General features: G+C 41.3%; 2 protein-coding genes across 2 annotated transcripts; both read left to right on the plus strand.

Annotated features, from left to right (window-relative positions):
* Positions 1 to 3,142: 3,142 nt before the first annotated feature.
* LOC131083466 (uncharacterized) lies at positions 3,143 to 3,916 on the plus strand. Its single transcript, XM_058024212.1, has one exon. The coding sequence runs from the start codon at positions 3,143 to 3,145 to the stop codon at positions 3,914 to 3,916; it is 774 nt and encodes a 257-aa protein (XP_057880195.1).
* Positions 3,917 to 16,730: 12,814 nt separating this feature from the next.
* Positions 16,731 to 24,629, plus strand: SCRG1 (stimulator of chondrogenesis 1). The gene is made up of 3 exons (XM_058024952.1): positions 16,731 to 16,777; positions 21,335 to 21,600; positions 23,140 to 24,629. Exons 2-3 carry the CDS (start codon positions 21,362 to 21,364, stop codon positions 23,192 to 23,194), a joined length of 294 nt encoding a protein of 97 aa, XP_057880935.1. The 5' UTR covers positions 16,731 to 16,777; positions 21,335 to 21,361; the 3' UTR covers positions 23,195 to 24,629.
* The last annotated feature ends 263 nt before the right edge of the window (positions 24,630 to 24,892 follow it).

The raw sequence follows: 24,892 nt of genomic DNA on the forward strand, positions 1-24,892 counted from the left end.
AATAAGATTTTAGGAAACCACATCCAAAGGTGTTTTAAAGCTCTCTTCTCCCACGTACACCAACCCTGGCCGGTGAGCTCAGAAACGAACACTCCCAAAGCTTAAAATGTTCCACGGAGCAATCCAGTAGGGAGAGCAGGAGGGAATGCCAGCCCTGCCAGCACAAAAGGACACAGCCCCAGACCGTGGCCATTCCACGATTGCTCAGCTGTTGAAGGCAGCAGGGAGGGGCCAGGCTGCAGCGTGGGACAAGCAGAAGCCTGTATCCATCCAGCGGGAAGCAATAATCTGATTACAGCCCTCAGTCCCTCTGGAAGCTGGTCCCTATGGAAGCTTTAGGAAAAGTGCTCTGCTGTTGAAGCTTGCTCAGAGAAAGTGCACAGTATTTGGGAGCAGCGATGCCTCATGAGTCCAGAGTTAATGCTAGCAACAGCCTCTTAATCTGTGCTTAATAATCAGGCAGAGTGAAAGGCTGACCCAAGGCAAAGTTTAATGATCCAGGCTGCCAATTGGAGCTATTGGTAACAGTTAGTTTTTCTGCAAATGCGCTTTCCATGGTGGGAAGTGTAACTATTAAATTTCCAGACATTTTTAACTACATTTTAAAAAAATGTGACATTATCATCTATAAATGCTGCATGAGACCATTCCCTGAAGTTAAATGCAGGAGTAGTGGCAAGACCTTGCAGAGAAAGACAGCAGATGCAGTTGTGACATTTGGCTACGATCACAGAAATCACAGTGTTTTCTTCTTCACATATGGGAGGAACTTAGGGGAAAAAATTTCCCTCACAACCAAAGACTTTGAACATGACATTGTAGAGGAGGGAAATCACAATGTAACAAACTGGCATTGCCTGAGAGCCTGTCGCCAGGAGTGGTGCTGTCCAGGTTTAGCAGAGGACAGACACAGCTCTTGCCAGACTAATCCCCCAAGGCAGGTACCTGCTGAAGTTAAAATGAGCACAGAAACAGGGCCCATGTGCTGTGTTTGAGAGCCCAGGGCGTGACTTCCAATGCCTTTGGTGCAAGGCAGGGGGAATTCTGCAGCCACCGATTTCCAGGGCAGCATCAGGCATGGCTGGATGCTCCTCCCCAGGCCCGGAGGCGCTGCCTCTTCAGGGTTGCAGCCAGATTACACCAAGGCTTTGAATTTCTGACACACTCAGGGGACAGAGTGAGGGATGAAGGTGTCCCTGGCACTCGGCAGGACTAACAGCACCCCGCTGTCCCATGTCAGTGTGGTGAAATCCCCCTGGAGGTCACTGGAGCAGCACCGTGCACCTCTTACTGTGCACCTGCAACAGTAATGCTGGAACTGAAGTGGTGACATGCTTTTCACTAGGACAAAAAAGTGCTTGTTGGTTGGAGTACAAGAAAGTTGTGGGAGGAAGTGGGAATTAGGCAGTAGAAGGAAAGCAAGAGAAAGACACCAGCTAGGAAAGGCCTGGTTTTGCCCTGTGTATAACAATTGCCCAGAGAGTATTTTAGGTTTTATATACATGCATCATAAAACTGGTGAATTTATCTTCTGTGTTTGTGGAACCTTCTTTTGTCTTTTTTTTTTTTTTTTTTTTTTTTTTTTTTTTCCAGCAGCAATTACATAGTTAATTCTAAAGGAAAATGAAAAGGAAAGAGAAATGGAGAAATATGAAAAGTAGACACTCTAAAGCATATTTTCCAAGATCATTAATATATGCCTGGAGTATACAGAATAGCAAATTTGGACTGGAGGCAAGAATTCATGGCCTCCTAAAATACAAATTATCATGTCTTAAAGATGTAGTCTAGAAGAGTTAGATTTCTAGTTAGAAGAGACAAAAACATTTAAAAAATTCAGATAGCACAAAGGCATTTTAGGTATGGTAGTGCATAAGCTGAAAAATACTTCTGACCTATATAATCAAATTAAATTATTGCTAAATTAATTTGGAACCTATCTAGGTTGCAGAATTGTTATTAAGAAAAATATATACACTTGTACATATATATATATATATAATAGGCATAATCCTGTGTATGATACACAAACATTTATAAGACTTTGTCAACCACTACTGATAAGGTAGCTTCTCTCAAAAATCCTAATATGCATGTACCCCATGTAGTTCGAATCAGGACAAGTATATCAAATACTATTCATGAATAAACACAGGTACATGCAATTCTTAAAACTAGTTTTATCTATTATTCGGACATTCCCTCTTGTGTGGGTGGTTGTTTTCTCTGTTTGTGTTTTCTCTTTTTTGCCTTTTTTTTTTTTTTTTTTTTTTTAAGCCTGGAAACTGCCACAAAGAAGTCTGGCAGCTATAACCTCCAGCTAACTACTAGCAAATGCTAACATGCTGTAAAGTGGAACGTTTATACAAGATCCATCTGGTGCATACAAGTAGGATTCCAAGATTTAAAGCCATTACATTGTGCATGTGCATTTACACCTTCACCAAAGTTGGCAAAAAGAGTAGATTTTACCCCATGACTCCAGTAGTAAAAGGAGTGGTGTGAAACATGTGCTGACCTACGCTCCTCCATCCAATTGTAGTTATTATATACTGCTCCTTGGCATGTTACATCCCAGGCTTCATGCCAGGAATAAATTAGTTCAGTCCTGAACTTGCCTATCAGAAATTAAATAGTACAAGAGTGAAACATGCCTATAAAGGATTAGAGTAGCTGAGTGTTTTCTTTTGATCAGTCTCACAGATTTAAAGAGGCACTCCACCGGGTCTGGTAAACCCAGCAATACTCCCATCAAAAGGACCTCTCAGTTGACTCTTTTTGCAATAACCGAGCAGTAAGGAGGGAAAAATGGCTTTGAGCTTTTTGCTATTTCTCGTGAAGCTTAGACTTCCTCAGCCATATGCCTCAGTTTTTAGTCTTTTTTCAGCGGGTACATTCCCGTCCCCTCCGGCAGAATAGACCTGGGTTTGTCTGCAATATTTTGCGTTGTGTTTATAGAGGAGGTAGATAAAAGAAATATGAAGAAATTAAAACAAAGCATGCAGAGATCAATGACAAAGCATTGATTTGACAAATCATTGACACTACCATCATGCTAAAAAGAGGAAGGGGGAAAGGTTGAAGGGAAAGGGTACATTTACACTAGCAGAGAAATTCAGGCTCCCATCAGAAGCAAGCCCCGATGCTTAAGGCATTCGCTCGTGCCCTCTGCCGTCTGTCCCGGCGAATTCCAGCGCGGACTGACCGCCTCTCCCGCGGAAAGCCCGGGGCTGTCTGTGCTGGGTGGGTGGGTTCCTTGAGGAGCGGGTTTGCCAGGCTGCGGACGCGGCACAGCGGAGTTCCCGCACGGCCTCCCCCGCACCGCTCCGCACCGCCTGTCCCGCACGGCCAGCCCCCACCGCCCCGCACCGCTCCGCACTGCCCCTCACTTCTCCCGCACCGCTCCGCACCGCCTGTCCCCCACGGCCTCCTCCGCACCGCTCCGCACCGCCTGTCCCGCACGGCCAGCCCCGCATCGCCGCTCCCGCACTGCTCCCGCACCGCCCCGCACCGCCTGCCCCGCATCGCCGCTCCCGCACCGCCCCTCACTTCTCCCGCACCGCTCCGCACCGCCTGTCCCGCACGGCCAGCCCCGCACCGCTCCCGCACCTCTCCCGCACCGCCCCTCACTTCTCCCGCACCGCTCTCGCACCGCCTGTCCCGCACGGACAGCCCCGCACTGCCGCTCCCGCACCGCCCCGCACCGACCGCACCGCTCCCGCACCGCCAGCTCCGTACGGCTCCCGCACCGCCCCTCACTTCTCCCGCACCGCCCCGCACCGCCTGCCCCGCACCGCCAGCCCCGCACCGCTCCTGCATCGCCTGTCCCGCACCGCTCCCGCACCGCCGGCTCCGACACCGCCCCGCACCGCGCCCGCCTCGGCCGGACACGCCGACACCAGGTGGCACCAAATAACAAGTTTCAGCAGCGCGCACTGGTTTAGCTTGCTCTGGTTTGTTTCTTGTTTTTTTTTTTTTTGTTTGGCTTTTTTCCCACTAAATTGGTGAAAAGGTCCCGCAGAAATGTGTGATAGATGTGTAAAAAATAGGCAAAAAAAAAAAATTAGGCAAAAAAAAAAAGGCAAAAAAAAAATTCAAAGAGACAAACAAAACCCCCCAACCAAACAGGCAAACCCAACCAAACAGCTTTGTTTGTTTGCCCTAACAAACCTCAGAAATAATCAGCGGTGAGCTCACCAGGAGCAATGCCTTCCTCTGAGTGCTGACTGGGGAGGGATGGAGGGGCAGACAGGCAGACAGGCCCAGACAGCACATGCTAAAAAGAGGGGGGGAAAGGTTGAAGGGAAAGGGTACATTTACACTAGCAGAGAAATTCAGGTTCCCGTCAGAAGCAAGCCCTGATGCTTAAGGCATTCACTCGTGCCCTCTGCCGTCTGTCCCGGCTTTACCTGCCTGTGCAGATGCTCATTCCAGGACATGGAATGATAGTTACAGCAGTAACTATCTCAGCAGCTCACAAAAACCCACATATTCCTCCTAACAATCTGCTACAACGTCACCAGATTCCTGAGTGGAGCTCTCCTTGCCACCACCGTTTGATAACACTGCTCAATCAGATCTTACCATGCCAAAGAGAGCAAGGCCAGTGTTTTGGGGAAGGAGAAATCCTGCATTTGGGGCATGGAATTGCACATGGGACATGCTGGACAGCCAGCAGACGTGATTTGTACCTGCGCTTTGGCCATCTGGACAGTTCATTCTTTGCAAAGCTGAAGTGCAAACTTTACATGCAGGGCACAAAAATGGGTCATGCTCTCAAAAAAGGGTGCTGCTTTCTCCCTGCAGGATATTGCTCAGAAGACCAATGGCACAGGAGGATGAATTGGCTGGTTTGCTTCTTCACAGAATCACAGAATAAGCTGATTTGGAAAGGACCCACCAGGATCATTGAAGTCCAACTCCTGGCCCTGCACAGGACAGTCCCAAGAGTCACACCATGTGCCTGAGAGCATTGTTGAAACACTTCTTGAGCTCTGGCAGGCTTGGTGCTGTGACCGCTACCCTGGGGAGCCTGTTCCAGTGCCCAACCACCTCTGGATGAAGAACCTTTCCTTAATATCCAACCTAAACCTCCCTGACACAGCTTCATGCTGTTCCCTCAGATCCTACTGATGGCCACCAGAAAGTAGATTGCTGCCTGCCCCTCCACCTCTCCTCTTGAGAAAGTTTTAGACCCATTTTTTCAACATTTTCATAATAAACTGTAATTTTAGAAGCACTGTAACTGTGCCTGATATGAAGGCATTGCACCATGGTGTTTCACAGAACCATGAAACTATTGAAGGGGACTTTTGGAAGCCACAGACTACATTTGTCTAGCTGAAAGAAGGGTTAACTTAAGCCAGACCAGGCAGTTCAATGTCTTCTGCTATGAAGTTTTAGAAACCTCTCAGGTGGAAATCCCACAGCACCTCTGCTTTTTTCAATCAATATAATGAATAATGCTATTCTGGTTGGACTCTGTGTGTGTGTGCACAAGAAAAGCACACTCAAAGACCACTATGTTGGCTGTTGAAAAGTCACAGTACTGCTGCAGGTGTACTAATGGCAAGGAAAACCTGATTACACAAGGTTAATAAAATTATTTTAATTATTGTCTTTTACATGTGCAGGTGTTCAATCTGATATGAATGATTTAATTTCATTTCCTTTGCAGGATGCAAAGGGGAGCGATCAGAATTTAAATATTCACAAATTCCATAGGACAGAGGCTTCTCATAAACTCATAAGCAGAGACTTAACCAGTTTCTTACAGAAAAAAAAAAAAAATTAAGGTGTTATAAGAGACTGTCCAACAGATTAAGCTTGGATATCGCAGCTGAGGGTTGCTCTCCCTCAGGATGAAAACACAGCCTGTCTTTAGCAGCTCTCAGAGGATTCACATCCCCAGTGCCTCAGGGCAGAGCAACAGGGAGGGCTGGGCTGTGGGAGGCAGCATAAAATAGACATTATCTCTAAAATATGGATGTTTGTACTATACACACACCCTGTATGGCCACTGTGCTATCAGACTAAGCCTATGGACAGATGCACATTTATCCTGATGTAAGTTCTCCAGGCAATGGAAAGTCTGGGGTGTGATCAGCACTGTCAGAACAAGCAAAGAACCAGCGCAAAGTCACACATGAGCCACCTGTCTGATCAGTGAAAAAGGTTGTGTTCAAGTCAGGCTTTAACTAATAAAAACAGCTTTAAATGGGAGTTAGTTTTGAATGAAGTCAAACAGCCTGTTTAAAAATGTCATTAAGGAAAGCTAGTTCTAGATTTTAATACTTACCTGCATTTGAAGATGAAGTTGTTCAAAGCTGATTATACAAACCTCATTCACTGCCTTCTCATGTAGTGATGAGGTACAATTTCTGCAATGTGCTTCTTGTGATGCCTTTTTTTCCTTTCTTATTTGCACTGCTGGGGTACAATTTAAATCACAGCTATCAGAATCTCTGCAAGATAGATGTCTTCAGACCATCAACTAGACCATGAAGTCTAATTTATTTTTTTAATCTTAATGAATAATCAGGTAGGATTACTTTTAATTTTAATTTTGTTTTCTTAAGTGGCAGAACTGTCATCCTTCCCAAATTCAGTACCATTAGGGGTGTTCTCTCTCTCCACCACTGAACAGACAAAGTGTCCTGTTGTAAATTCCTCCCTTTAAGCAGAGGTTCAGGAAGGATGGAAGGAGTGATGCAATTCTGCAATCTTCAGGCTTAATACCTGCAGGTCAGGATCACTGTTCAGGGTGATGGTGATGGGTATAAGAAATTGAACACCAGCTTCACTAAATGGTAACTTTTTCTCCTGTGGCAGTTGCATTTTTCTACAGTGGCCATTAATATCTAAAGCAAATAATTATTTAGGTTATGTTTTTACTTTTCACAGGGTGAAAAAGTTTAAAGAATCTCTTTTCCTTACTAGCCCAATCTCCCACTTTCCTACTCTGAAATTGTCTGGCTCACCAACAAACAAATTCTGCTCTCCCTCCATCCACACATAGTTCCATAAAAGACAAATTAAAATAATTTAACATTGCTTACATGAGGAAAAGGTGGTAAGATTGCACACCAATCACACAGTATGGAGAACTAGGGATCAGATTCCTCTGATAAAAGATCAAGGGCGTATTTCTACAAAGCCTGAATGAAAAGTTCAAGCAAATCAAAACATGACAAGACCATGTTCTTGTGTATTATGTGAACTTAGATACTTTCAACGACAATGATACTGTTTGCCTCCTGGAAGCAAAAAATTACTTTATATTCTACAGAATCTTGCTATAACTTATCACTTTTCTTTGTAACCAAACCCACCTAATTTTCAAAAGATGCTTAATAACATATACACAGACTGATGTTTAATAACATATGCACAAAACTGGCTCTGAGATCCCTGATAATCCTGGATATTTAATCCATAAGATCTCACATGATGGATAAAGACTTTATATCTTCCTGAACTGCATAGTCTTTCTTTACATTTTAGTCTTGTGCAGGAACACCTCCTCCATCATCAGGCAACTGTATTACACATTACACTTTATGGACTAATCTTTATTCACAACCCCTTTTTGTTAGAAATCTCATTTCTTCAGGAAAGCCATCAAGGAAGGAAGTTCCTCAGCATTCTGACTGCCCCTTTCACACATGTCTTACATACTTTTAACAATGCTAACAGACCAAGGGCATCAGTTCCAGGGAGCTGGTGTGGGGTAGCATTGTCCCTCTCCTCCATTAGCCACCCCAAGCAGAACCAAGCCTTGGGGTTTAAATTTAAGACAGCCACTGAGCAGCCAGCACCAAAACAACCTATAAATGACATGTAACCTCTTCAAAGCATAAACTGTGAAAATAAAAGCCCAAAGGAATAAGTGACTTTTTAGAAGAATCATTACCCACCTAGTGATTAAGCTTTACCAGCTAGAGATAAGTGGTGGTCACTCCAAGGCTGATTTATTCCTCTCAGAATCCACCTTTGGTATGCTCTGTGCTGTTAACAGCATTCATAATTTTACATTTCAAATGCCTTGGGGGTCTGGGTGGTGTTGTCTGAGCTTTACGTGTGATAGGACAGTGATAGAACTGGAATAGCAAATAAAGATAAGAAAAATTAGTAAATCGGCTATGCTTAGGTTTGTTTTCCACATTCAATTAGACTCATCAACAAGTCATATGAAATCAGAAATGAATCCTTATCCAACAGGAGAACTTATAAAGTCATTAATTAGGTTAGATCTAACATGTAGAATTTAAGCAAAGAAAAGAGCATTGCAGTAAACACTTCAGGAGTATTCAAACCATAAGACTTCACACTTTTCATGAAATCCAGCTTTATAGAATACAATTAACAACAAATTACTTTCCTATTGGATAACTAAAAGCCCTCTAGAACTGGCAGAATGAGAGCTAGGATTTATGTAAACCTTTCTATGTTTATTAAGTTGGTGAGAAAGCAAACCCAAGAAATTTAATGCAAAGAGCCTTCAATCGTGAATTTCTCATGATGACTTTATAAACGCTGAATATTCAGCACCTAGAAGTCAATTTGCTGCTTTGAATGCCAATTATTTCCAGGTTTGCCAAACTGTACAAGCTCTTTTAGTGACAGTTTATATTTCAGGGTACAAAACCAGTCCCTTTTGTGCATGCTAATGTGCTGGTACTGACAAAAGCAATCTGGTAACGCTGACTCTGAATTACACAAGTTCAACAGTGAGGAACAGCATTGACAAGAGGGGTTAAAAGGAAGTACGACTCAAATAATCATTTTCACTTTAGTTGTGAATCCCAGGGAGACATTCCCATTACAGCACAACAAACCCAACAAAAATATGTAGAAAACAGGGACTGGGTAACCTTTTGAACTGTTTTAACCAGCCCTCTCCCTAACGAGCATGCCTCAAGAAATGTGAAGAATTCTCATGCTTGGGTTGTCACCCTATGGACAGAAAGACTTCTCTGCAATTTTTTTACTATTAAAATAGAAAACATAAACCAAAAAGAGCCACAAAATGTTAATCATCTAGTGGGAAATCTACTGCAAATGTATGTCATACAGACTATTAAATTTTTATGCTAAGATACATGCACAAAAGCCAGATGAAACTGTTTCTATAGTTTACTCCCATAGAGGTGTCTGGCAAACCTGATGATGAAATATTTTAAGGAGAAAGGCAATAAGCTCTTGGATGACCCTGCTTGGCAGGAAAGTTGGACCAGATGAGCCACTATGGTCCCTTTCACCCTTACCCATTCTGTAACCCTCTGTAGGAAGTCCTGATTAATTTGGTGGTGAACGGGATTAAGGGGATATATAGAAAATATTAATTTTATATAAACATTTACATAAATACACACATGTCAAATTATGTTTTTTATTGTCCATGTGTTGTGTATATCTTAAGCTTAATAAAAGCCAAGGTTGCAGAAGACAATAGTAAATAGTTTGCTTGCTTTTGCTTTATGTAAAGCTATCCTTTTTCTTGGGCAACTTATTGTCAAAACATGCTGAACTCTACTAGTTCTGTATTGAAGAGTTGAATAATGTTCACCCAGCACTCTACTGTAAGGTCTTGCTAACACAATCAAGAGGCAGTGCAAAGATAACAAAGCAATAATTCAGTTTTAGATATTCTGAACATGATGCTTTAAATCTCTCTTGAAGCAGGGAGAGTCTGGAAAGCATTTTTGACAATGCTTTGGATTAAATTTTCAGTCATTCCAGCGACCAAGGAAGACTGCATAAGAAGCAGCTGAGGACCTCTGTGTACACATATGTTATATACTACATAAAAAATATCTTGTGAAGATGCATATTATTTTCAAACCTTGGAAAACAGAGATCTACTGTAAGATGATGTACAAAATTAAATGCAAAGTTAAAAGCTCTGCAAACTATTTACAGTGACAACAAGAAACATGCAACAATGAAGTAGTCACCTAAGTACTTTTGAAGGAACTGCCAAGACCATTGCCCATAGAAACCAAAATGTACTTTATTGACTTGAGGATCACCAAAAGAAGCGTATAAAGACATCATTTTATTACTGTTTTCCCATTGAATCAGCATACATAAATATTGAAAAATAAAATAGTATCAGAAGAGTAATACACTTAACCATAGTGACCAAGGGGAACAATGTAAAAAGTATTCATTGCAAGCTGTATACCCCAGCAAGAGAATAACTGTCATCCCTGTTCAGCTTCTGCTCAGAAATAAAGATTGATTAGATGAAATTAATTTTTCCACAAATAACATTCTTTGTGGATTTTTCTGTATTATGATGATGATAAACTACACAGTGAGTGGTCTCCTTTAGCAGTTAAAGCTGACTAAAAATCAGCTGCACTGACATATGTTACAAATAAGGCCCTGTTATTTTTCTCTGTTGAGTGTCAAGCCTAATATCATTCAAAAAAAGGTTTCAGCTGTGATTCACAGTTTTGTGACCCAAAAGTCTAGGTACTACTCTTTCTCAGTCAATTATGAATGCAACGTCAGTTATGGATGCAATTTGTATCTTGTACATATAAGACACTGAAGTTTCGTTTTGAGTGCAGAATAAAAGTCTGAAATTAAAAGTGATTTCAGTAAAATTCCTCTTCATTCATTACATTAAAGAATAAAGGCAGTATTTCACCTAGGGCCCTCAGTATACTTAACCCAGCCCTTCCAGCAGCAAAGCACTCTGTCTCTCTTCTCATGGAGAATGAGAAGTGCTCCTTCTGTGGAGATGCTCCTCCGTTGATTTCCATCCTCTGATAGAGCCACGTCTGCCTGAGAGCCAAAGGCTTATCTTTCTAAAATATGTTTCGAAGAGCTGCAGAATGCAGTGTCAGCCAGCAGCAGTAGTGCTTGGGTGAAACCTCCAAATTCCTTGTGGGGGGCTTCATTTGGGGTACACACATAGGTGTAATGAACAAGTCTCTACAGACTTCATCTCATGAACTATGAAACACCACAGACACCATTAGCTCTATCAATACCAGTGGACTTGCTAGCTATTCTGTATTATCCCCAAGCTGGTAGCATTTGCTATCAATAGCTGTAGGATTCATAAAGACCTGAAAAAAAAAATACCTGCAGCTCTGCTCAGGAGCTACAGCCCTTTACAGGTACACAACCTTTGTAAATAAATTTGAAGCTACCAAGGGACCATGCAATTGAAGCTAAGGGTAATAATTCCTTGGATGAAAAAGTCCAGAGGGACAATTTTGCAAAAATAAGGCAAATACTCAAGAATTGTAACTATTACTCTATGTTAGTTATTAGACAAACAAATACTTTTCCTGTCAATGAAGATCTAAAATGAGCTCATTATTACCTGTCAACAAGTGAAGAGGTTCTATTGAGATTCAAAGGCAGAAGACCTTTCAGCTTTCATACCCCAAAACTATTCCTGGCAGGTAAGGCAGGTGGAAGAACATCACTGTGAGATGAACTGTGACTAAGTCTAAGACTCATTCAGCTTTTATCACAGCATCTGCAGTTTTCAGAAAGATTTTGGCAAAAAACCCTCATCAGAGGCTCCTAAAGAAACTAAATTTTCTATTAATACTTAATGTTCAAAAATTAATGATAGCATACACAATCACTTGCCACAACACAGGGAAGTTGCTGCTCTTCCAGGGCATCTGGGCTGTGACCTGACAAAAAGTGATAGGGACAAATAGGGAGTTTGCAAACAAAAGATTTGCCTTGTAAAACCACAATTACACAAGCTCACTCAAGATGGTGCACTCAGTACAGGTGATTACAGCTCAGAGCCTATGCTGCACTGCTAGCTGATTTTCATTTGAGTAAGGAGCTGAAATCACAGAGCAGATGAGGTTCAGAGAGACCTCTGGAGACCAAGCAGTCCAACATTCCTGCAGGCAGGGTCAGCTACAGCAGCTTGGTCTTAGCCTGAATTCAGCTGAGGTTTATATCTCTGAGGAGATCTCCACAGTCTCTGTGGTCACTGTTTTATCTTCCTCACAGATAAAAAAGTTCTTTAGATTTTGAGGTGGAATCCTCTGTGTCAAGCTGGTGTCCATTGCCTTTTGTCCTGTCACTGAGCACCACTAAGGAAAGTCTGGCTCCTTTTTTGCCCAACCCACATCAGGTATTTTTAGATGGAGAGATACACACAAGATCCTTTCTCCAGGCTGAAGACTCCCAGCTCTACCATAGGCTTTGTACAATAGATGCTCCAGTCCCTCAATCACCTTTGTGGCCCTTCACTGGCTTCCCTCCAGTTCATCCACATTCCTTTCACACTAGCTCACTCAGATCTGGACTCAGCACTCAGTGTGTCTGACCAGTGAAGAGGAGAAGGGATCACCATCCCAGCTTGCTGACAGCACTCCTCCTCTTGCCAGGGTACTGTTGGCTTTCTTTTCTGCAAGGGTCCACTGCTGGCTCATCCATGCAGGCATGGATTTCTAGACATCACACAAGCAATATCTGTGATGGCTGGGCATAGTCTCTCAATTAAAAATAATTTTTCAATAACACATTCAGACTCATTTGCCAACTTGAGACATCAAACTTTCTATATACACGCTTAAAACATCGACTCATTTGGTCTGTCTGAAACTAATGGTTCATTACATCAGCAGGTTCTGAGTATACTGCATCCTCTTTGCCTTCAGAGAAAAAACCAGCAACAGCCTGAGCATGCCAAGAGGCCATTGATCTGAGGAAATATACTAAAAGATGCCTTTGATAGCCCAGTACTTTGGGTTTCCATTTTAACCAAGCACAGATTGCAACCTGCAGAAAAAAAGTTGTGAAAACTGACAGTAAAACCAGTAAGCCAAAAATCAGAAAGAGAGAGAGGAAACAAAGGGGTTTTGCAGAAAACAGCAGCTGGAAGTAATGCAGTGCCCAAAAACAAAGGCATGAAATAGAAGAAATGCTGGATGAACAAGAAGTACAGAACAAACAATGAAGGTGTTCCACAAAACTCAGGTGAATCCTCCAAGCTAATGCAAGTACAAGGTATAAAACAAATTATCAGATGCAAGAATTGCAAAGGCAATTGTAGAGTATTTAACAGCACATTTTCTTTAAAATAAAAGAAAAAAACAAGTGAACAAATGAAAAAAAATTACACAAAATGAAAGCGCAAGAACAGTTTCCAATTACTTTTTCTGACCGATATAATAAAATTTGAGTCATGAAAAATGTGACATGAGGGGTGTAATGTGAGATACATTTGTTTTACACTTATGTGTATTTGCAAAATGAACACATAAGACTTTTATCTTTTCTTAACAGCCCATTGTGCTGATGATAAAATCCCAGGTCCCTAACCCACTGTGGTCTGTAACAAATGGTGACAGCAGTTAATATCTTAGCTCTGCTGGCACTGTCATTACCACTGGCATTATGTCTCCAAGGTCTTTATGCATCCCTACAATACATATATTCCTTTATAATCTTCAAGTACAGCTTTAGACTGCATCATCTGCTAAAATCAGGTTCTGGGGCTCCTTACAGATCTCCTCATATGAGCTCTATGTATGAATGAGCCAGTTAACTCAAAGGTAAAGTGGTATCTTTTAAGGAGATTTACTGTGAGTGGAGATGCATTGCTATTTCTCACTGTCAGCCTGAAAAGAGCTTAGTGTTGGTATCAAGGATACAAATAAGATGCAAAGTGGTTTTCATTGACAGCAAAAAGCTAAACCTGTGTGGCTCACGTTAAAAATGCAAAGCACATTTTAGAGTGCACTGAGTACTTAAAAATAAAAGAAAAAAAGGAGAAAAATATCATTTTCCCAGGGCATGTTACACAAATTTAGTCTAGAATAATGTTACATGTCAGAGACAGCCATGCTTTTGCAGCTGAATTTTAATGCTGCCTTTTCTTTCTTCTGTCTCACCCTACCAGGGGCCATTCTCCTTTGAAAACTACTTCTCTCTTACAGATTGCTGCTGCTACCTTGTCACACCCCCTCCTGCCTCCATCTGCCACTGCCTCCTCATGGGCCATCACTTCTCACTGACTTCAGCCTGGGGAAGAGGAAAAAAAACCCCAAAGGAGCTCTGCTTTGCATCCTACCTCTAATAATGCCATAGCTCTCCAGACACAAACAGGGATACGTGTACATCTAAAAGATTGCCTCCAAATAAAATGAGTCAAACACAGCTCAGGGTTTCTCTCTCTGCACAGATGAAGGAGGGTGAAAAAGCAAGATTTCCTTCTGGTTCTCCTGTAGATCCCAGATGCCATGGCAGGGAACAAAAAGGCTGCTGCAGTTTTCAATGGCCCTCTGTCAGAGCTGGCGCCCTGCCAGCCCGTGCCAGACACCACCGGCTGCTGAGCCCACCGGGATGTGGGGCTGGGCAGAAAGGCCCAAGGAAACTGAGAATGAAGGAAAGGCCTTCAGGGCTGGAGAGACAAGGAGTGAGACAGACAGCAGAGAAACAGATATTCAGGGCAGCAGGTCAGGGGCAAAGTGGAGAAAGGGAAAGAAGGCAAGATCTGGAAGTACTGCTATGCACTTTCTCTCAGTACAGGCTCCCCAGCCCTTCCATTCATTTCCCACACCTCACTTTTAACTCCTTAAAGAGCTGTTTTACAGCAGTCATAGTGACTTCCTTTTGGGTTGCATTTCACTGATGAAATTCCTCAAAACTTTCGCTTCCTCCAGATCCCACTTTGCTTCTCAGTCTCTACTCCGTAGCAGCATCACAAGGGAGAAAACTTCCTCTCCTTCCTGGAAGTTTTCAGTGACTGAAAATATCATACATGGAACTATGGAGGAGAGCAAAAACAAAAAAAAAATTACCAGCCAAACACCAACTTTGTTTGAACTGTCTTTTCTCAAAATGCAGCAAGACATCTCCTGAAGAAAACTATCCCTCACATACTCCAATTTACAGACAAAACTGCCAGCTCACTGGACTGCTGTCCAGACAGGGCTCTGAAAAAATGTTCTGAAAACACATATGTTCCCTGGAAAACACAAGAAAACTTAAAAAGAAAGCAAGTTAATAATCCTAACACACTTTTATTACACCTTCTGACAAAAACTTCAAATTATCCAGACCAGAATTTATTTGCAAGTAACTAAAAAGGCATTCAAATCCAGAGCTTCAGCGCGCTATGCTCTCTCTCCCTTCTCCAAGTCTTATCCCTGCTGCTGTGCTTGCCCAGCAGGCTCCCAGCCTGTTCCCTGCTTGCTCCCAGGGCCAAGGCTGCCCTGGAACACCGCGTACTCCTGCAGGCATCGCCGTCATCTCATGTAGGGCACGGAACGCTGGGGCCATGCTCTGCACCAGGGAGGAATTTCTGCAGCAAGGCAGAGGCAGCAGCAGCAGGCATTTTGTCACCCTGGAAAGGCAAGGCTGTCCTGCTCTGACAGCTGCTGCCTGCAGCTATCTCCTCCCTCCCCTTTTAAGTTGCCGTGTTCGTGTAACCACAGCGGCACAAATGTCCTTCCTCACGTTTCTAACCAGAGGCAGAGGCACAGCCATGCACCCCATGTTCCTCCATCCCAGCTGCCCATCTCCAGCACAGAGGGGGAGCACCCTGCTGGATGGGAGCACCACGAGTAGGCAGGCTCAGTTTCCAAAGGTTTGCTTCTAAATAGGTGTGCCATTTACCCATTCCCTTTGCTGAGGCAGCAGAACATGGGACGTGCACTTACAGAGGCCTCACTTCTGAAGGAGGGTGAACAACTACCAATAAATCAAGCTGAACAAGCACCAAGACATCAGATTGTAAACTGAGCCAGCTGAGCTGGGGCACCTTTTTGCACTCCTAACAAACCTCTGTACTGGAAGCAGACCAACAGACAGAGAAAACTAAACTCTTACAACATAACATCAGAATCAAAACAACACACACAAGAAAAATATAAGAATTACAGCTCAACAATCATCCTTCTCTATTCCCATTGTAAAATAGGTCCAGGATGGCTGCAGTAGAACAAGAGATAAATTGCAAGAGAAATATGAGGACACATGCTTCACCCTCAAGACTATTTTCTCATTAGTACATAATATTTCAATTCCATTTAAGATTCTTGTTTTTATGGTACCAGATCATTTGATTAATCTGAAATTAGTCTAAAATAACTTCCTCTGAAATACTCTTCAATGTAATGCTTTACCTCTTGATTAAACATTGTTCAGCAAAGAACTTGATACGTGGCATCATTGAGCATGCTGTACTAGAAATCTGGTTAAAATAATCAAGGGGGTTTTTTTATTATGTCATTTTCAGAAAACTTGAAAGGATCCCAAAATCAAAAATTAAAGCACTGCATGAGGTTGTTGAGTAGGTCTGTTCTTGTCCACCAAATGCAAAATAGGACACCTGCGTAGAAACCATGTTTTTCTGGCTGCACAACCCCAGAAAAATGTTCCTTCCCATTTCCCCCAGCCTGATCACACTCCACAAGCAAGACACAGGTATTCCACAGAATCTTTGCTCTTCTCTTGTCCTGGGTGCTATGCTTTGCTCTTTGAGGTGACACCTTTGCATCAGAGCCTGGATGAATTACCTGTTTCCTGCTGGAAGGGATGTGTTACGTTTTTGCCCCAAGACTGGGCTGGCAGTGACTGAGAGAGGAGCCCACGCTGTGACCCACTGCTGGAGAGCAGCGCTCATCACTCACAGGCAGAGTAAGGACAAACAAGGGCTGTTTGTACAGCATCTCCCATCAGCCCTCCCTCCCTCCTCTCATCCCAGCTCCAGCTCTCTCTGGGCACATCTCAAAGGATACAGCTGCCAAGAACGTGGAAGGGAGTGAACCAGAAGATTAAGGTACGTTTTGCTCCTGCAATTATCCTTGTCTACCTGCTCCTTCTAGTTACAGATTACAGAATTAGAAATACATATGGGAACATGCAGAAGAAGATTTGGGAGAAGCTGTTATATTGCAGGCAGGAGGTACCATTCAAGGCAGTTGCATGGCTGGGATCCAGATCAAAATAATTCTTTTACTATCTTGCTTTTCTTCAAGGTTGGATACTCCATATGAACATCTGAAGTCACTAAATATACTATATTGCCTCCCAGTGCTCAATATAATATGGAGAGAGGTGTCTTCATGATGAATTGCTGTCTTAAAGAAAACTAACTGAGGTTTCATGAGAACTCAGTTTCTGGAAAGAATCATGGTATTGATGACAATTACAAAGCAGTAATTCATGGAATTCATTCTCAGTGGAATAGCTGCTGTCCTTACAGTGCACCAACTGTTCAAGCAAAATAGATGTAACAATTTTTTTTAATGGAAAAAAATTCTTCACAATATTATCACTTATGCAGTTCTTATGTAATGATTTTTTAGTAATGCACTAATAAACCTAACTATCAAGGACTAACACCTAAATACTCGGCATTTTACAGGTGCTTGTGAAAGGCAAACTTGACAAATAAATAAACACCAAAATACATTTCATTTTGAATAAGTGAAACAATTTTAATATATATATGCTTTTGAAGTGCAACTTGTTAACCTGGCACACACCACTGGACAAACTGGAAAAGAACATACACCAAAAGTGTACACATTAATGTATTTCTTGTTTTCAACATTAGGCAACTAGAAATACAACCTATTTAAGGGGAAAAGAAGGATATATTTAATGAAGGATTGATATTTTTAATGGTTGATAGACCAACCTAAAAATATTTCTGTTTTCCCAACCACGCAGGATCTCTAGAAGTGCTGAAACACACATTTTGTGCCATTTCTCAGTTTTCTCTCTTTCTAACACCTGAGCTCCTACTGATACTGTGTGACCTTTAAAGGACATCACTTCCATGAACTATTACCCTGCTGTTCTTGGACAAGGAGGCTGAGACTTGGGGTTTTCTCTTCAGTGTGATTACCTCTGCATCTAGCGGATCCAAAGATTAGATGGTGCCAAATTGCCTGGCAAGATCCTGCAAACACTCTCAGCTGAACAAGCAGAGACAGCACTAATTCCTGACTCATCATGCATATTCCCAAACTAACCATTTTCCTTTAGGAAAAGCTCCAAAGTATTTCAAAGCACTTGTATTCCCAGGTGCATTTGGTGTTAAATCTTACTTACACCACATCAAAATAATCAAAATAATTAAATGAAAAGAATTTTTGCAAATACAAGGAGCTCATTTTCGGTATTTTTATATGGCTCTATTCCTGCTAGAATTTGAAATGATAAAATCTTGATAGAGCAAGCTGGTCAGGCTTAGCATGCCTGGCATTGCTATCTTTTCAGAAGGCTTTATAAAATAAAGGACTTTAAGAGGATTCTTGCTGGCAATGAACGAGTCTCTGAGCCACATTAGTGATTGGATTTGTTCATTGAATTTTCCTGACTTGTTTTATGAGAAAAGCCTATCTTCAGTGCTATGCAACAGCAGACAATGCCTTTGACAGTCATTTTGAAATAAACATGCACATACTAGCTCTGTTCTTCACCCAGGCAGTCAGAGACACTCCAACATCTGTTCAGCAGCACTCAGGAGAAGTTGCAGCAGTGTGTCAGAGAGAGATGCTGCATCTGAAAGGTCTGCATCGATCCTGCGCAGGGAGCTGATGGAACACTGAGCTCCTTGGCAAGCCTTCATCTGCAAATAGGGACTGCACTCCCCCAGGAAAGAAATACCCTTTTGAAGAAAGGCCTTTTCACAAAAAGTTTCTGTTTGGTTATGATCTACAAAAAAATCCAAAAAAACAAAAAAAACCAAAAAAAAAAAAAAAAAACCAAACAAACCCAGAGGAAATATTTAAGCAGAAACAAAATTATAATATTTTTTTCTGAATAATAACAATGTTTATGATTGGTAAAATGCATAACTGGTCAGAGGAGCTGTCTATCCATAGCTGTCCTGCATGTTGACTTAGCTAATACTGATTTTGGCACCCACCCATAGAAAATCTTCTGATGACACACTACAGCAATATCCTATTATTTTTATTAAATGGCAAGTAGTGAGTTACCTTAAAAATCACCTTAAAAATGTAGGCCATGATTTTTGAATCTTGCAGTTTGACAGAGTACAGAGAATGTACCTATTTTCAGGATGAATGTGCCTATTTTTCAAGAAGTGAATTACTACAAATTTTGAGGAGGTAGGCAGCTGGCAACAGAGTCAAATGAGCATTTAAGTTGAACTCCAGGTAGGGAAAGATCACCAGAATTATTAGAAATTAAAAAAAATTCACAAGAGCAAGGTATCTTGAATGCCTCATCCTCAGTAGAAGAGCACAGAATAATCCAATCAGAGGAAGCAAAGGCATAAACCCCCTGCTTCCTAATTTTCTCTTTCATGGAAATTTTCTTCCATTAAATACTTAAATAATTAAGCCAAACTATTTGAACAGAAGATTAAATTTTACTCCCTGACACTGGCATTTATCTAGGTATAGTATCAATAATTTTTTCTCTTTAAGCATTAGACTTCTCTGAGCAGAGCCCTCATAACTTAAGTGTTTATATTCCTACAAAATAAACCCATGAATATAATAATACAGATTCTACACTCAAGTCTAAAAAACACCAGGCAATGTTTACTTTATTTGAGTGGTAGTTTTGAGGTCTAAAACTAATAAAGACAATATGTTATTCAATACTGCACTCTGAGGTAATTAAAAATAGATCCCCAAGGCTCCATAACTAGTAGTTTATAGGAGTCTTCTACTAAGAGTTCCCATACAAGTTCATGGAAACTAAAAGGAATTATTCAATGAATTTTGCTTCTACAACAGAAGCCAAAAAAAGCCCCAGAAGAGCTTATTCTCACTGCACTCATGTTCCTTAATATATTGGCCACTTTTTAATGTTTTATTTTGCTACTGATGTTCAAAAAAACCCAAGTTTAAATATAAAAATAAATAACCAAAAAGCTTGGAGTTTTTGCATTTTATCCCTAATATGAATCTCAATTTCCAGATATTCTTACATTTTATTCATTGGCTGAAGAAATGGAAGATAAGATAGCTATAGTGGCAAGAAAACTACCTGAGAAAAATTACTAAAAAATACTGTAGATTTATATATTTAAAATTTTACTGTTTGGTTTTCAAGGGTGATCTCAAGATTTTTTACAAAGTAATTCATATTATAGTCACATCTACAGCTGGCATTTTTTTCCTTATCTAGATAATAGCTCTACCATCTTAACTTCACCTTTGATAGTCTTTGATTAGATATTGTCTTGCACCTTCATAGTCTTTGATCAGATGTTGTCTTACACATTGTTATTTTTGGGTTAGCCCATTCTAATCTTCAGCCCCACAATGAAGACCAGAGCTGGCCCATAACATTGTGTCAGGGCACCAGTTCCAGAGTGCCAACAAGATGAAGGACAGCAAAGTCTTCCTTAAGTCTTACACAAGAAAAATGAGTATACAAGGAGAGTGCTGGGCAGAGCTGGTCATTCTTTATTTTAATTTTCTGAGCAGAATTCCTGTTTAAATTCAGTTAAGATAACAGGTCCGTTTTGTTTGAGCATAAGGAAAGGTAAAAAACCCACTCTCCTAATATCAATAAAAATTCAGCTGAAACATTGTTCAAAAGCCTATTTTGAAAGTGAATGCAAGTTCAAGGATCCAAAGCTTTGTGGCATGGTCAGACTGTGCAGAGCAGCACAGAACAGCAGAGCCCACATTAAACAAAACATTGGAAAGCCTAGTGGCCAGCAGGAGAGTTTTGCAAGGGATAATTTATCCCACCTTTTAAAAAGCCAGTTAAACCACAATGACCTCCAGTAGCAAGACTCAACTAAGCAGTCTGCAGTACTAAAGAAACCCAATAAGGAAGATTCTCCCTAGTGCTGTATGATACCAGAGGCCAGGACAGCAGCACGTGGCAGCACTGCCGACACTGCTTAATGCCTCAGCTTCTCACACAGCCCATGACACAGGATTCAATCAGCAAACAGGTTTTCTGCAACTCTGATGGGGAAGGATGCTATTTATTTTATGTGAGTGACTCTTGTTTTGACAGGCAAAGTGGCCAGGGAGGCAAGGACACACAGGCAGACATTTCCCCCTGGTTTGGTAGCAATCGATACAATCACTTACATCGCCAAAAAAACACGGCCAGCTCAAAGCAATTTTCTCAAGGTGAGAGGCCAAAGAAACAACAAAATTGCCAGCATCAGAAGCTTCAATTGGCAATGAAAGGATTCCCAAGGTTGTACAGAAAGTAATGAATATCAATTCTGCTGCAATATTATTTACCTCCTAGGAGAGAACACTCTCCAGCACTCAGGCTCAAATGACCGAAACTTCACAGGAAAGAGAAACGCAAGGCAGGAAGCAAATGAGGGAAAGAGCCCTGTTCAGCAGCAATAGCGTGTCACATACCTGTTTCTCTTTAGCACCCTGCTGTGGGGAGCCTGGCAAACATGAAGATGCTCTGGGTGCTGCTGCTGGTGCTGAGCTCGGTGCCGGGTGCCCCCGCGGTGCCTGCCCAGCGCCGCTCGTGCCACAAGCGGCTCCTCCGGGAGCACAGCTGCCACAGCATCCCCGCGGGCACGGACAGCCTCCGGCACGTCCACCACGCTCTGCCACACCACTTCTGGGAAGGGAAGGGCTGCCAGGTCATCTGCTACTGCAACCTGAATGAACTGCTCTGCTGCCCGAAGTAAGATCACGCTCATTTCACGTAAACTCACATAGTTCTTCACAACTGCGTGTTATGTTTCCATCATTTTTATTTCCATCAGTTTCCATACACAGAATAGGCTATCATTTTAAAGCAACTCCTCACTTCAAATGGTTTGAAATGATATCAAGATATAGCCAATTTTCTGTTACTGTCAGTTTTGAGGATTTGTTTTTCAGGGGCTCACCTAGGACTTGCTTAGCATATTTTGTAAACCTTCCCGTCCTATTAACAGGGAATTCGGCATTTGAATCACCCAACTTTTGACTCCTCTGTTTGATCCAAACTAAGAATAACTACATCAAACACTTATTCTGAGCATTTTACAACGAAGAAGTTTACAGGACCACAAAAAAAAATCCTATTTGGTTCCTGCTCCATGGAAGAGAACTGTATTGCTATTCTAAACTGCATGCACATAAGCTGAACAAGTAATTCTGTAAAAATAGCTGTTAAAGCAGAAAAAACAAAAGAGGGGCACAGGGGTTCACATACACTTGTATAAGGCAAAGCAAAGATTGAGCCCAAGAACACAACACCTCCCTGGCTTCCTTGCACTGCTGACAAAGTCAAACAGTGAAGTTCTCACTGAACTTTGGTTTTTGTTGTTGTTATATAGAAAGAACATTACTGAGTTAAAGAAACACCATCAGCCCATACTGGTTTTAGGTAATAAAATGTATCAAGAGGTATTATTTCATTCAGCTCTTCAGCAACATCTTTTCTTCAGTAAATTTGGATTAGAAATATCAACAGTTCAAAATTTACTAATACTTCAGAGGCACAATATTGTGATGGCATTATATATGCAAGCAAAAATTATTTTTTTATATATGCTCCTCTTAATACTCATTTCTCAAGTCCCCTAAAATCCAATAAGGACAACTTTTCAGCACTCCTATAGGGGACTCAAGTTGAATCAAACGGGAAAGACTTCTAAAGATAAAAACTTCAAACTGAGAGCAAGGTTTAAATAAGATTTTCATCTTTCACTTTCCCTAAAACCAGATATGGTGTCCTCACCCTGAATCACACTTTGGGTCTCTAGCTTCAACCCTTGAGCAGCATAGTAAAGCCTCTTCCTTTGATAAAAATATGGAAGAAAATACTCCTTCCATCACCCTGAGGTACACAAGACCTGCTTTTATCTGTGCTCTCAGGACAAACTGCACTAAAACAGTATGTGTGCACATGCCAAAGTCCTTTATTTTGATAATATAACCTATTCAGTAAGTTTATTTTCTTAAAGTTAAAATACCAGGGTGGAGCTCTGCCACCCATTCAGCCAATGAAGGTTTGGCCATTGCTCCCACAGCAGGCTGGCAGAGGTAGAAATGCAGGATCTTCATCCAGGCCTGCAGTTGCATTTGCATTGCTGGAAGGACATCCCACAAACACAGTAATCCCACATATATCATGATACATGCTAAAAAATATCCACAGTGGGAAATGCATGTCATATTAAAGCTCTAATAAACCAGTGATCTAATTGTTTAAATATGTGATCCTATCTTTCAGGGATATCTTCTTTGGACCAAAGATATCTTTTGTGATCCCCTGCAACAGTCAATGATTTGAGTCTGCAAGTGAAGATAACAGACATCATTCTACCATCATGTAATCATGTTTTTAAGGGTAAAACAAAACTGCACCAACAAAAAAACTTCCTTTTTAATCACAAGCCATTGCCTCATTTTATACTGTAAAAAGAATTTCCTTTATATACCTTTATAGAGTATCAAATACCTAAGAAATTTTCTTTTCTAATCTGGTAGCTGACCTAATTTCCATAAAGCCATTTCCATGGTTTAACAGACTGTACAAACTCTTAATGTATCCTAATATTGCATACCCCAGCAAAAAAGCATAACTCTTCTTACTCAGCACAATATCCTTAGTTAGTTTGGACAAAGAAACTTCAAGCCTAAGCCTTCATGTTGTTAGGAACATGACTCTCAGAGCAACTTATGGCAGTGCAGCTTCCTATTCCATTATTGCCATCACACTTTTAATGCCATTTTAAGCTGAAGCCACTCAATCCCCAGCACTTCTGAAGTAAAGCTCCCATGTTCTGTTAAGGCATCTTAAAATACATGCACATACAAAAGGCCTGTACTTCCATATCTAAAAGTATTTCACTGAAATAAAAAAAAAAAGAGTAAAAATTGACATCAACAGTACTAAAGCACACTTGGGTCTTGCGTCTACCTGGTCACCTGCCTTGACTGTGCAATCTCTAAACCCTTAAATTGCTTAATCTTAGCAGTGAATGTTTAAAAATATTAGAACAATATATTTTTTATTCAAGCTCTGTTTGAAATACAGTACTCCAAAGCAAGTTAAAATGCTGGCCTTTTTTAGGCTAGCCCTGTAAGGCAATAGCTACAGAAAACACAGAGATAATCATCTTAATATTTAAGAGGTATTGTGATCTATGAGATAGATACAGAGAGATAAATTTTGACCATTATATGGCAATCTGTATGGGCAGGTGTTGAGAGGTGACCACATAATTTTAAGCAGTCACCTGAACAAGCCAGGCTTAGAGGCAGCAAGCCTGACTTGCTGCTTTACACAAATAAACTCTTTAGCTATCAAGCCAGTCCCATGGAAAGTGTGCAGCACTGAAGGAACTGTGCAGTCATCTACCCAAAAAATGCACTTGCACTGTTCACCCAATACCCTTATACCTTGGCCCAAACTGCTATCACCAGCTTACCATGCTTCCTTCATGTGGCAGTATAAAAGATCACCATGACTGTTCTTGTTAGTAAACAAGGGTTGGATACTGGGGCAGGGGGTGATTATACACAGCCAATAATAAAGTAAATCTGTGTGTACTATTTTTGCCCTACTGACTGTTTAACAGTTTGTCACCAGGCTTTTTAAAGCCTCATTTGTGTAATTATTCAAGCAGAATAATTTGGGCTTCCTACCAAATAATCAGTTGATAGTAAAATAAACCCCGTAACTCTGGCAACCAAGTGAAAATATCCAAAGTCAGTGCTCTGCAAAAAAAAAAAAAAAAACAAAACCAGAAACCTATGGTATGTGTAAAGTCCTCTACAAGCTTCTAGGGTAGGTAAACTCCTGTTGTTTGTGCCATCTAGTTTCTACAAGAATCATGTTGTATATGCCTGGCATTCACAGCTTGGCAAACAGCTGTAGCAAAAAAAAGTTAAGGCAGATACAAGGCTGGGTACTAAAGTTGGTGGCTTTCAGTTAAAATTTCTTCCAAGACTCCTGGAAAATCCACAATCCACAACTTTGC

Source organism: Melospiza georgiana, chromosome 5 (assembly GCF_028018845.1).
Source record: "Melospiza georgiana isolate bMelGeo1 chromosome 5, bMelGeo1.pri, whole genome shotgun sequence".
NCBI classification, from domain to species: domain Eukaryota; kingdom Metazoa; phylum Chordata; class Aves; order Passeriformes; family Passerellidae; genus Melospiza; species Melospiza georgiana.

What these genes read in the sequence shown, in the direction of transcription:
- LOC131083466 (XM_058024212.1), top strand. Translation starts at nt 3,143, where the DNA reads ATGCTTAAGGCATTCGCTCGTGCCCTCTGCCGTCTGTCCCGGCGAATT.
- SCRG1 (XM_058024952.1), top strand. Translation starts at nt 21,362, where the DNA reads ATGAAGATGCTCTGGGTGCTGCTGCTGGTGCTGAGCTCGGTGCCGGGT. An exon ending in GAACTGCTCTGCTGCCCGAA is followed by an intron (nt 21,601 to 23,139) that starts GTAAGATCACGC and finishes CCTATCTTTCAG; the next exon opens with GGATATCTTCTTTGGACCAA.